This window comes from Oncorhynchus masou, chromosome 21 (genome assembly GCF_036934945.1).
Source record: "Oncorhynchus masou masou isolate Uvic2021 chromosome 21, UVic_Omas_1.1, whole genome shotgun sequence".
Taxonomy (NCBI): Eukaryota; Metazoa; Chordata; class Actinopteri; order Salmoniformes; family Salmonidae; genus Oncorhynchus; species Oncorhynchus masou.
The window spans coordinates 6,431,736-6,445,589 of record NC_088232.1 but is presented as its reverse complement, the minus strand read 5'-3'; the positions used below and the strand labels follow the sequence as shown (position 1 = coordinate 6,445,589).

Sequence of the window (13,854 nt, the reverse complement as noted above, 5' to 3'; positions counted from 1 at the left end):
ACGGCCGCATTCGCCAGCACCTCCATGATGGAGGCTATTTGAGTGTGTAAAATCATACTGTTAGCAATTGTTAGCTAATGTTAGCAGACCACTGAGAAGCCAGCAAGAATAAGCATGACCTAGCAAGAATAATGCAGCGTTCAGGTGCTAGTCGGAACTTGGAAACTCTGACATTTCCGGCTTGCTAACTCATGGTCGAAAGATTATCCACACCCAACTCTCTTATCCCTTGCAGGTATCTAACAGCATGTTACAATATAATGCAAAACAGCAACAAATTATATATTCAGATAGTTGAATTTGATAAAGGTACTGCATTTCAGCAGAGCATGTGGTCATGAAAGAGAGTTTAGTTCACATTCCTCTGTTGTAGACAACAGAGCGCATGGGATTTCCCCCAATTAGACAAAGGAGATACATAGACAGTCAACGGACTGAACTGGGCTGTGAGTGTGTGTGTGAAGGGCGTACTGACGGGGCTGGAACTACGCGGTATTACAACAATAGCCTACGCTGCTATTGTGACAAACAAAGAAAAGGACAGTGTCACGCTTACACAGGTGAAAGATCTTTTAAACCAACAAAAATATTTATACAGAGAGCTGTTACAACAAAAGGAAAATAGCTTCAAAAGCTTTGTCCAAATACTGGTTAGATCCAAGAATGAACGACCTGACCAGAGGTCCACGACCTGAAAACCAGTCTGCATTTCTCCTAGGGAGAGCTTGATGAGTTGAAAAAAAAGACAGCAGCAACATAACTAACTCTGAGTCCAAGAGAAAAGACAACAACATCGTCTGTAAATAGATGTTAATAATGACGGGGAAACGGTAGTACCTAGAAGGACAATCAATCAAGGCAAAATGACATCGTTGTGGATGGAATCCCATAGTCTCCACATGAGACCTGGATGGAGTCCGAGGAGAGAGTGAGGAAAATGATTGATGGAAAGTTGCAGATGGATCAAGAAAGATTGAGGTCAAGCACGCCCACAAGACTGGAAAATATATCACTAGTAGTGATGAAGTTCCTGAGGAACAAGGACAAGGTGGCTGTTCTGGAGAGAGCCAAGAACTTGAGAGGAGCCAACATTTTCCTATCTTCCTAAACAAGGACTACTCTGAAGCTGTGTGCGAAAGCCGAAAATAACAGATCACAGCAATGAAGGCTGCCAGGTAGCATGGGGACATTGCTTACATCCGATGAAAAGGTAAAATAGGGAATGTTTATATTTGTCCTGTTTCACTGCATATACAAGTGGGTAACCTGTACGAGCGTGAGGCGTGAATTGGAAACATGTTTTTTTGTATATCCCAACTCCCCCTGAGTAACCACCCTGCATCCCACTGCTAGTTTGCCTCTGAAGCTAAGCAACTAAGCAGTTCTGGATGGGAGACCAGTTTTTGCAGGAAGTGGTGGTGAAGGGCCAATAGGAGGCACTATTTCCTCTGGTCAATTTATTTTTTATCGGGTGTCCTGACTCTGTGGTCACTAAAGATCCCAAGTGTCATGTCTCCGACTTCTTTAATGTGATGACAAGCAACTTTATCAAATCGATTACCTAACGTTTGATTGATTACGTGATTGAATTAAACCATGCAACAATTAACTCATTAATAACCTACTCATTAATAACCTGGGGCACCACAGAAGAGTTAGTTTATATAGAGCTTCCATCTCCCGAATCCACTCTTAAAGATCTGAAGATATTTTATATCAATAGCTGTCAATCAGAATTTAATTTAATCTGCACAAACCCAGCCTTTACTATGAAACATCCATACCCAAATTGGCTCAATTATTTATTTACTAACTAATTAAATAATTACAGAATATGACACATAATAAGATTATACAGTAAATACTGTCCCTAGTGGATGAAACAAAAACAGTTTGGTTATAACACGATCGATTCAGAGAGGAAAGGGGGGGGGGAAATACAATGAAACATGGGTCTCTATCGGACGTGGGAAGCTATTCTCGCATAAATATGAATACAAATGCACTTTAACAATCGCTTGTTTGATAAAGGAATATAATCCGTATTTACGATTGAGCTGGTAATGTAAAGCTCTGGTTTGCCCAGTCGAGGTCACCCTTGTCCTGTCCTTTGTAGATTCTGCCGGGTCGTTGTGGAGTGAGAAGTTGTGGTTTTCTGCGTCGGACAATGTTCTTTCTAGATTTTCTACCTTTCCAGCTGCAGTCTGTTAGGCTGTAATCTAGGACTCACTTCTTCTTGAGTGATCAATAGTTCAGAGTTCATACCATTTCACATGTGGAGCAAGCTCTCACGTTTTCTGGCCTGTAGGGTTGAAATTAGAAATAGCCCTTTTTAAACATGAGGACAAGTCCTCACATTATTTGGAACTGAGGTGACTTTTCTTCACAGGGGCTTTTATGCTAGAGTGGAAAAGGGGTTGGTTCATAATTTCCAACCAATGTCTATTCACTTGGGCGGGGCACACTGAGTGGGCACACGTTACGATAAAACAAACACTTTTCATTTTAGAAGACTAAATCACATTGTTATCTTTTCAAAAGTATTCTTATACTTTGTCAAACATTTTATTCAACATTCAGATGCAAGCCTCATAACTGTACCTGTATGATACCTGTATAAACAGAGTTAGGGTAATGTGGCTGTATTGTCTTTCATGAGGTCACAAACATGGAATCAAAACGGACCAGGTTGTAGCTGGGTTCTCCACCGACCGTTTCCACATTCTCTAAATTAGGAACAATGTTTAATTCTCCAATTCGGGGAGGTAGGAGTATTTGGCGGGAGAGTTCCTTTGCTCTACTGTGACACTCTCTCTCCCATACTGCATGGCCAGAGAGACAAGTTTTGACAATAATGTATGACATGGTTGTAAAGTCATAAATGAGGCCCCTCTTAACAGGAGAGGAGGGGGAGGGGTTGTTCACATCTCTGCTAGCCGATTCACTGAAAGGGCTAGCTTCATGACACAAGGTACTTATTGTAAGAGTAGGGGGTGTTAACCCCGGTGTCTTGGCTAAATTCCCAATCTGGCCCTCATACCATCATGGCCACCTAATCATCCCCAGCTTCCAATTGGCTCATTCATCCCCACTCCTCTCCCCTGTAACTATTGCCCAGGTCATTGCTGTAAATGAGAATGTGTTCTCAGTCAACCTGGTAAAATAAGGGATAAATTACAAATAAACACCCTCGGGAAAGTGAAGTCACAGCCGGGGTTCAGACATTATTGACAGCGATCCTGGAGCCTTGCTCAAGGGTAGATTGAAAGATTTTTCAGGTTCAGGGATTCGAACTCGCAACCTTTCGGTTACTGATCCAACACTCTAACCACTAGTCTACCTTTCACCCAGGCGCATTAACTCTCCCACCCAAATAGCCAATATTAATATACAATATATAGCCTCAGAAATAAGGATAATGAACTCAATAACTTGCTAACTTTGTTGGCCATCAATGAGGCTTACTTAGATAATTCCTTTGACAGTACAGTAGTAGTAAAAAACAGGAATAATTACACTGAGTATACCAAACATTAGAAACACCATTCCTAATAATAATACCTCCCCCCACTTTGAAGAGTCTCAAATATAAAATATATTTTGATTTGTTTAACACTTTTTTGGTTACTACATGATTCCATATGTGTTATTTCATAGTTTTGATGTCTCCACTATTATTCTACAATGTAGAAAGTAGTAGAAATAAAGAAAACCCTGGAATGAGTAGGTGTGTCCAAACTTTTGACTGGTGCTATATATATCATGTGTACAAGACACCTGATCCATTGTGGAGGCCGTGGGGGAGGCACAGTCCATCAGTCTAAGGTGTGTTACTGAAATTGTATGTGGTTATATAACATATACAATGGTGCAACAATAATAAAAGTAATAACAAATGAGCTTTCTCCTTTGTTGGATAGCGGTTGCTATCCATGGTTCTGAAACACCTCAGTGCACTGTTGAATTGGCTTCTTTTCCTAGACCATGTTGCTATGTGCATAATAGCAAAGTTAACCAGCATATTGGTGTTGAGAACAATGCAGGAGGCAGCAGCAGAACGAGGAAATGAGAAAACAGCCCTTGCCTTATTGTCTTAAGGAAAGTGAGGAGGAAACCCGAACTTAATTAGGTTTATAATCAATAGCCTAACTGTTAAATGTGCCTAGCTTTAAAAATCATCAATATACCTACAGAAATGAGACAGAGCCTGCTTCTGTTTTCGGTATGAATGTTTGTTTAACAGCCTACTGATTCCGTGAGGCTACGCAACGAGATGCCTGTTTTTAATCTTTGCGTTGCTGTAATAAAGGCTTTACACTTTGTTTGTTAGAACAGCCTCTGGTATTATTTATAATTGAGTGTTTACACTGTACCAAATTGTATTTTTTTTATAAGAACACTCATTTTTCTTGATCTCATTATTACTATTATTATAATAATAACTCATGTCATTATCATTAGTAGGCTTAGCATAGCAGCCTTGTATAACCAACGTCAAGCTGTAGGCCTATTTAGTCTTAATATCATAACTTACTTAGGACTGCATTTCAACACTTCTATAGGCTACTGTATCAGTCAATCCTTCACTCGTTCATGTGATCACACAGCATACGAGTCATTCATGATTTGAAATGCTTTAAAGCGTTTCAATTTTAAAATAAAGCGAGCCTTGAATAATTAGCTTAAACAATAAACCATTCCATTTCGGAAATTGCATTCACGAATGAATTAAAATGTTTTTAGTCTTTTCTGTAATAAAAAAACAAAAAACAAACATGTTACAGACTCTCTGGTACGCTTATACTTTACTGCACATAATATGCACGCAGTGCTGGCTCCTTACCTCTGTTTTCTTGATCTCCAGTATTTTCCACAACTAGTCACATTTAATCCACTTTCCCTTTACCTCCTGAGCAACCTGTAAATATTCCCCCCTTTTGAGTTTGTCATGTCCTCTGCATCCATTTTGGTGTTACGGTGTTCAGAGTTTGTTATAACCAATTTATTGATGCAATTATGATATGGTATAGGCATGGTCTGCCCACTCATTAGGCAGGATTAGGGGGCCACCTATGGCGGGAGATTGATGAGGGCGGCATTTTCTGAGCTGAACAGACCAAGACACACCTCCAAAACCAACACATAAAACCTCACATAATTCTGCCACAAAACAATGATAATTTCTCTCAACCAGTGGCATATGGGCTTTTTAGGTGAGCGGTGATGCCGCCCTTTGATAAGCAGTGCCCACTTTATCAAAGGCAGGGGCGTAAAATATTTTGCTTGTTCATTCCCAGCGCGCCTCTCCAGGGTGCTGTTGGAAAGATGCACCTCTGCAGCGCTCAACCAACATTCTGTAAAAAATGATCTAACATAAATCATGCAGCAGATCTATGATATGGTAGAAAGTGTGCGTGGCCTTTTCTGTAATCTACAGGCTGGAGATAAAATGTATGACAATGTAATGAGACTCTTTTTACATAATGCAGGTTTCTCCGATCAAATAGCCTAACCTAAATGGCACTCAATTAAAAGAAAAGAAGTTGCTGTCATGTAAACAAAGATACATAACCTAAAAACAGGACAGGACAAAGTAAAATAAACAATCACAACTGTTGTCCTGGAGTTTCACCCCATTGTTATGATCAGTATAAGTAAACATGAATTAAGGCATTATCATTTCCTCATAAAAACACCAGCATCAAAACAACAGGACAAGATTGTCCAAATCATCAATGAAGCATTTTAGAATACCCCAACCATGACAATATCATCTACTCCAGGGGTAGGCAACTAGACTCAGCTGCGGGCTGAATCTTTCTCGGAGCGAATGGTCAGGGGGATGGAAAAGAATTATAATTTGTACGCTGCAAAATGACCACAACTAAGCCCAAAGAGATTGTATTGAAAATAACAAGAATTTCATACCTTGATAACACTGAGATACTTTTTTATTTATTTATTTGTGGGAATACTTTCAGCTGAATTCCTGGTCTGTTTTTAACCAAAAACAAATCCCCCAAATCCTGTTGCTAACCCCTGATCTTCTATGTCTCATCATACTCATTATTTCTTCAGTTCAGTTCACCTCATCCACTTCCCTACAATATCCAAAACCAACAGAATTAGTACTAAGTAGTAGTACAACATTACATATTACTATACATGGGCCGTGTGCATTTTCTGTTGGTGTACCCTGAGGTAGCTCCTCTCTGAGAACCTCTTCCCACAGTGAGTACAGGCAAACGGCCTCTCTCCTGTATGGACCTTCAGGTGCATCTTCATATGATGCTGGCGGGAGAACCTCTTCTCACACTGGGGGCAGCTGTAGGGTTTCTCCCCTGTGTGGACTCTCTGGTGCCTCTTCAGGTTGGACGAGTCTGAAAAACTGGCCCGGCACAGGTGGCAGCCAAAAGGTTTCTCCCCTGTGTGCATCCTCTGGTGGATCTCCACCTGTTTGGGCAAACGGAAGGCTTTCCCACAAAATGAACACGGAAAGCGCTTCTCTTTGGCGCTGCCACCTTTACTGATTCCATCTCTAATACTGTCATTTGTCAATGGGCTTGTGCAGCCATTTAAGGTTGAGGCACTGGCATTGTCTGAGGTCTGGTTTAACATAAGGAGAGTGTGAGGAGGATGAAGGCCAGGGAGTGTCTGTGTTGTCTCAGGATCCATGTTCCAGTTGATAGATCCTATAGAAGGCAGGCTGAAGGCAGCACCTGTTAGAGGGTTAACCTGAGGTGCCATCAGTCTCTCTGAATCACAACTATAGGAGCAAGACGGAGCATCGCTAGCCGAGTCAGAGTCTGTTCTCTCCAGCTGCATACCAACACCTCCCTGTCCCCGCAGACAAAATCTACTACTCGTCCTGGTCTCAGCCAGTCTGTTGTCACGGAGACTAAATTCGGTTGTTGTTTTGTGTTCAACAGTCTGTTTCTGGTTGTGGTTAACACTGTTGTTCCCCAGCCCAGTGTTGAAGACACTGTCCCATCCACTGACCTCCACATTGTCGCCTCTAGTCCTGGCCTGCTCAGTGATGTCGTCCCCCGGGCCATTGACTGCACTTGTCTGGGTCTGGGAATCCAAGATGTCCGCCCAGTCTCCTCTGTTAGCCTCCAGCCAACCACCTCAGGAAAAGGTTAGAAAATAGATCTTAAAAACATGGCAGAGTCAAACATACATAGGGAGTTTGACTTAATTACTTTGGTCAAGTTCATACATTGTGTTTTTGTATGTAAACATATGGTTTATTGATTTCATTTTATGAATGAAGAAAATAAATTCATAATAATAGCCAGGTGAATCACAGATGCATATATGTATTTCTTCCTTACCTTGCTCCCCCATCTTTAGTCCACTCAACAGGTTAATGCCCTCTTGTTCATCTTCTATCGTCTCCTCTTTGACCAGTAGCAGATCAGGCTTCCCATCCTCCACGTCTACTGACTGTAAGACATAAAGAGTGAGAGGATGTTGGATCAAGAAATATGATATGAGCACCTTGCTATGGAGCATCTTCTGATTGGGCAATGAGGGATTGCTATGAGTACTATGCAAATGTTAGTTGATTTGATACTATGCAATCGTGCTAGTTGTTTTGATCACTTGACACTCTATTGGTTTGCTAATTCAAAGGCATGGTCCCACTATTAAGACAACATTAATCAAGATTAGGGTTTGTATCCACAAAGCATCTTAGACTAGAAAATTGGTTGTGCTGAGAATAGACACATTTTACTCCTACTCTTATGGGTAAAAATAAAAGCTCTGCATGAAGCCTCTTCTAGTCGACAGATATTTAGGACCCCTCATGAATTGTCCTAACCAGTTAAGAGTTATCAGCAGGTTTCTTGATTATACGAAAAGGCAGAGAGTCAGTGGCTCCTCCACCACATGCAATTGCTTTGGAGTTGATAGAATATTTTGATATTTCTACATGATCAACCCATAAATAATCTACTCTGAACAAAAACAAATTATTATTTTTTTGACTGAGTTACAGTTCATATAAAGACATCAGTCAATTGAAATAAATGTATTAGGCCCTAATCTATGGATTTCACATGACTGGGAATACAGATATGCATCGGTTGGTCACAGATACCTTAAAAAAAAAGTAGGGCCGTGGATCAGAAAGCCAGTCAGTATCTGATGTGACAATGTGCCTCATGCAGCGCGACACATCTCCTTCACATAGAGTTGATCAGGCTGTTGAGTGTGGCCTGTGGAATGTTGTCCCACTTCTCTTCAATAACTGTGCGAAGTTGCTGGACTTTGGCGGGAACTGGAATATGCTGTCGTATACGTCGATCCTGAGCATCCCAAACATGCTCAATGGGTGGGTGACATGTCTGGTGAGGATGCAAGCCATGAAAAAAATGGGACATTTCCAGCTTCCAGGATTGTGTACAGATCCTTGTGACATGGGGCTGTGCATTATCATACTGAAACATGAGGTAATGGTGGCAGAAAAACAGTACGACAATAAGCCTCAGGATCTCGTTGCGGTATCTCTGTGCATTCAAATTGACGAAGACAAAATGTAATTGTGTTAATTATCCATAGCTTATGCGTGCCCATGCCATAACCCCACCACCACCACGGGGCACTCTGTTCACAACGTTGACATCAGCAAACAGCTTGCCCACATGACACACGGTCTGTGAATGTGACGACGGTTGGACGTACTGCCAAAATCTCTAAAGCAACTTTTGAGACGGATTATGGTAGTGAAATTAGCATTCAGTTCTCTGGCAACAGCTCTGGTGGACATTCCTGTAGTCAGCATGTCAATTGCACACTCTCTGTGGCATTGTGTTGTTTGACAATGCTGCGCATTTTAGAGAAGGGCCTTATATTGTCCCCAGAATAAGGTGCACCTGTGTAATGATCATGCTGTTTAATCAGCTTCTTGATATGCCATACCTGTCAGGTCCAAATTCTACTTTTAACAACCATACTGTATGATTCAGTACAATATGCCTATCACTTTATAAAAAATATCAGAATTTGGGAAAAAAAAAAATAATAATAATAAAAAAATTTAAAGGGGAAAAAAAAGAAGATTATGGATGCCAACATTGGGAAAGAATTAAGAAGGCAAAGTTATCGTGTCAGGTGAAAGTTATAAAACGGTTTCCCACTGCAACATTTGACGGACAGTTACAGTCACCATTGTAGTCTGAAGCGTGCTATAGCATTCAAAGCTGGCAATGTCTCATTACGATAGTTTATACCTTATCATTTGCAACAATGTTAATGAGCGTCATCACCATCTTTCCTTTGCAGTAACTCCAACTGTCGTGATTACCAACAGAGAAACTTTTATGAGTTCATTTTAATCCTGGCTCAGATTTTGTTTGGGCAGTGTCAAGAACATCATCCTAAAAACCTACTCTGAGCTTGGATTTTTTTAGGGTCTGAAAACAGCTTTAAAAATTAATCCTACGACCTTTTCTGAGATGGTTTGTGGATATGGGCTCTGTGCTAGCTTCACACAACCACGGTGAATGTGACTGTACATTACATGTTGCAATGGTAAAACGTTTGATCTCATTTTTGTCTGATAAAATCTATTTCCCTACTCTTAATTCTTGGCAAATATGTTGGCATGCATAAGCTGATGGCTGAAGCAGAATTTTTAAAATTATACTGTTATATCAACACACTCTGCTGTCACTGCTGTTGAACAACTCGCTTTGGCACAGTTGGCATAAAATCACTTGCCGAAGGTGTTGCATAAAACATTTGAAAGATCTAATTTTCCTCGAACACAATCAAATTGAACATAGGCCCTAGATGCCTTCAATTTCACAACTTAAAAGGCATTCCCCATTTAGCTATATTTTTTTATTGTGCTCCAAAGGGATATCTTAAAATAACATGATGTAGGTTACTTAAATAATAAATTTTAAAAAATGATTCTTTATTAGCCTATGTGGTTATAAGAATTTAGGCATATATCATGTGAAATAGGTCTCATGTGAAATCATTTTAAAATAACAAAAATGTATTGTTGCATGTAGGTCTAGATCATTTATGTATGTATCAATATTAACATTCTTTCAACAACTCCAAAGCAATTACATGTGGCACAGGAACCACTGATTGCATTTTTCTATTATCAATGCACCTGCTGGTAACTCTTAACTGGTTAGGACAGCTCAAGGTGTCATTAATACACTACAGCGCCTTTGGAAAGTATTCAGACCCCTTGACATTTTCCACATTTTGTTATAGCCTTATTATAATATGAATTACATTTTTTTTTAACTATTCCTCAGCTATCTACACACAATACCCCATAATGATAAAGTGAAATTATTTTGGTCTAAGAACCTCTTCCCACAGGCAAACGGCCTCTTCCCCATGTGGACCTTCAGGTGCATCTTCAGAAGGTGCTGGTGGAAGAGCCTCTTCTCACACAGGCGGCAGCTGTAGGATCTCTCCAGTGTGCACCCTCTTCAGGTTGCCAGCCTGGGCTAAGTGCATGTGACACTGGGTACAGCTGAAAGAATTCTCCTGTGTGGAACTACTGGTGGAACCACCTTCTGGGAGCAGCTGAAGCCTTTTTTACAGAACATGCAGAGGAACCGTTTATCTTTACTACCACCCGATGTGGCTTCCTCTCCTGGAACCTGGGCTCTAGCCCTGTCGTTTGAGTTCAATACCTGATCGAAAAGGCCATGTGAAGCTAAGCTTTTCATGTAGTCTAAGAAGTCTCTGTCCTGTGAGTGTCCATCTCCTAGGTGGCTATCTCCATTCCATGTGTAAGGAATGTCGCCCTCCACTTTCTCAGTCACTTCATCTACGACCAGACCCTCCCCTTTCTTATCTAGGCACCCTTCAGAGCATACACTACTACTGTACTAGTTCCAGTCCCCTCTAGACAGATCAGTCTGTCTTTAAACCCAAGGACATATTGCCAGGTCCATCTATTTAGTGTAAAAACAAGACAGATCATCAACACCAGTGTATAATGCATCACCATCTACACAGGAATTAACAGCCCTGTGGCTCTGGTGAAATACCAGTAGATACTCTGAGCCGAGAGCAGGAGGACAGCCCAGTCTCCCCAGCCCCTCTGGGTCTGAACTGTGGACAGATCCGGTGCGCAAGAGAGAACCTGTGTGTTACAGTTAAAGTCTCTGACATTAGGATGGCGTTCAGTGTGCCACTGACCTCCATGATGTTGTGTTGTGTGTCCTCTTCTTCAGTCCTCTCCTGCTTGACCAGGGACGATCCTCTAGGACCTGCAGCCTCTGCATCTGTATCCTGACACAAGAGAGGAGGTTATTACCGGTACATGCGTAGAATTGGATAACAATGTCATAGGGAAGTCTCACAAGCTCTGCCATGGCAGATAAATGAGGATGTACATGTAAGCAAGTGAAAAGGTGAGCTGCCTTTCTGAAATAAATTGGCCACATTTGATGCACTGTTACACAAACCTCTATCATGATAACGTGCTGGGTTGAGGTTCCACTCCCATCATCAACAGTGATTGGTTGGTCATCTCTCCATGTATTGTGTCCCGCTGGCTTCACAAAGCTCCTGTGGCCTCCAGTGATATGTCCTCCACCTGAGAGAGTGTGTGGGGGGGGGGGGGGGACATGATTAAGTTAGTTACTGCCAATGCTATATTGTACAATATTGAGTTTTGACAGGGTCTAGAATTGGCCAGGATGTAAGGTTACACTTTGCATAACTTCTTGATATATTATTTCTAGATTGATTAATTATGTTCCATTTATCATATTGTTTTCAATTAGTAAATGCAGTAAATCAAGAATATGGTTAGAATATGATCGTGTCTTTGTGCAAGATAGCTAAGTAGTCAGGGGAATTATTGCATACTATCCAAAAACTGACCAAGACCCAATTATGGTTAACATCTAGTCACACATGTGCAGAGGGGGCTCCGCTGCCTCGGCCTTGTGCAAAATGTACCTCTTTCCATTCCTCTGTATCCGTCGATCATCTTGACACTACTGGGACGTTTGGAGAGTGCGCGCTCTCGCGTTGTCCTCTCTGCGCGCTCCCGTGCCACCTTCAGTTCCAGTAGCTGTAGTTTCCTCCGCAATGCCCTGTTTTCTTTCTGGCTTTGAGTTATTTCCAAACGAAACACTGCATAGTCGTCGTCTACGAGTTTACAGACTTCTGCCACGGCTGCATTCGCTAGCACCTCCATGATGGAGGCTATTTCAGTGTGAAAAACCATGGCCATTGTTTGCTAACGTTTAGATGTTATCCATGTAACGCCAGCTTTTATCAACCAAGTCCTGTCTCCAATGCGAATGAAATACTAACTGGCGTAAGTGTGTGATGCTGAGCAGTTAAATTAGTAATATTTTGAATTCCATCGTGTTAATGTCTAAATAAAAATCCTAACGACAAAATGGTTCTTGGTCATGTTTACATCCGTACTTATCTGGGTGTTAAATGGCGGTTGGCAACCAAAACGTTGCATTACCGCCACCAATTGGACTGGAGTGTGAGTCCATTACACGTTATAAAAGAAAAGGTCCCAACCCACTAACCCCCACAGTGGAGACCAATATTTCTATACTATATACTAACCCAAGATAGACCAGAGCCTGTCGTTTCCGATGGAGGAAAATTAATCATAGTGGGCAGAACATTGAAAATAAGAATTTGTTCTTAACTGACTTGCCTGGTTAAATAAAGGTTAAAAAAAAGAACAAGCAAGGAGGCAGGCAGAGCCAAGCACAAGCCAGTGAGATCCTATTGGTGCGTTCTAGCACTTATTTGCCTATTTCCGTTAGGGGACGCCTCGTCTGAAGTGCGCTCGAGCAATAACTAAATTCATGGGGGGAAACTTTGGCAAAGAGTAAAGTCTACAAAACACAATCCACTCTGTTTGTTACAGATTCTAGTTCAGGAAACAGAAAACTGTATGGAGATCAAATGTTTAATAGATGAGGAAATTTGCTGGAAAATCCATATTGCTCCATCTTCTCCCACTTCTGGCCACTGGGCTTCCTCTCATAACCATATTTGGAAGTGAGTGGAAATGCCAACCGGATGCTTCACATTAATAGATCTGGTGAAATATCTGGCTCATTGTTCCATTTGTGGTGGCAGTGTCATTATACCCCTAAAACCTAGCGGTCAAACAGGGAAATGGTTCCAATCATTCATTTTTCCCATTGGGGACTTCAGAAACATTTATAATGAGGGCTGTGTTTCGTGTAGCGTTACTCTGGTGTGATGTTTTGATAACCATGTAAATCTCTCTCGGACAAGGTGAATTTGATCAATATTCAGCTCTATTCAGCTCACGCCAATCGGTGCTTCCCGCTTGCTTAACCCTGAAGCCAGCTGCACTAATGTGTAGGAGGAAACACTGTTCAACTGACGCCTGAAGACAGCCTGCAGGCGCCCGGCCCGCCACAAGGAGTCACTAGAGCGCCCGGCCAAACCCTTCACTAACCCGGGTGACACTGGGCCGATTGTGTGCTGCCCTATTGGACTCCCAGGCACAGCATTGGATCGAACCCAGGTTTTTTGTACACATGACAGGAGTTTACACGTTTTTGTTCCAGCCTTTCACTAATACCTCATTCAACTAATTGTTGTCTAAATTGTAGACAATGAAGAGTTGAACATGGTGTTTGTGCTGGGTAGAAAATAAAAACTGTAAATACCAACCATATACAATGCATTCGGAAAGTATTCAGACCCCTTTTTCCACATGTTACGTTGCAACCTTATTCTAAAATGTATTAAATTGTTGTTGTTGTTTTTTTATCTATGGCAAGACCTGAAAATTATCAACAACAAATTTGATAGAGCTTAAATAATTTTGAAAAGAATAATGGGCAAATGTTGCAC

The 13,854-nt window shown here is 41.4% G+C and overlaps 1 protein-coding gene across 1 annotated transcript; it reads right to left on the bottom strand.

Moving 5' to 3' along the window:
- Window positions 1-1,376: 1,376 nt before the first annotated feature.
- LOC135507690 (B-cell lymphoma/leukemia 11A-like) lies at window positions 1,377-12,420 on the bottom strand. The gene is made up of 5 exons (XM_064927291.1): window positions 11,950-12,420; window positions 11,451-11,581; window positions 11,182-11,274; window positions 7,335-7,446; window positions 1,377-7,127 (listed from the first exon to the last, which is right to left on the bottom strand). The coding sequence occupies exons 1-5, from the start codon at window positions 12,224-12,226 to the stop codon at window positions 6,160-6,162; spliced, it is 1,581 nt and encodes a 526-aa protein (XP_064783363.1). The 5' UTR covers window positions 12,227-12,420; the 3' UTR covers window positions 1,377-6,159.
- Between the last annotated feature and the right edge of the window lie 1,434 nt (window positions 12,421-13,854).

Excerpts from the sequence above, each read along its gene's own strand:
- LOC135507690 (XM_064927291.1), bottom strand. The coding sequence starts at position 12,226 with ATGGCCATGGTTTTTCACACTGAAATAGCCTCCATCATGGAGGTGCTA. Across the intron at positions 11,275-11,450 it reads AGCACGTTATCATGATAGAG|GATACAGATGCAGAGGCTGC; the intron begins GTTTGTGTAACA and ends CTCTTGTGTCAG. Across the intron at positions 7,128-7,334 it reads ACTAAAGATGGGGGAGCAAG|GTGGTTGGCTGGAGGCTAAC; the intron begins GTAAGGAAGAAA and ends CCTTTTCCTGAG.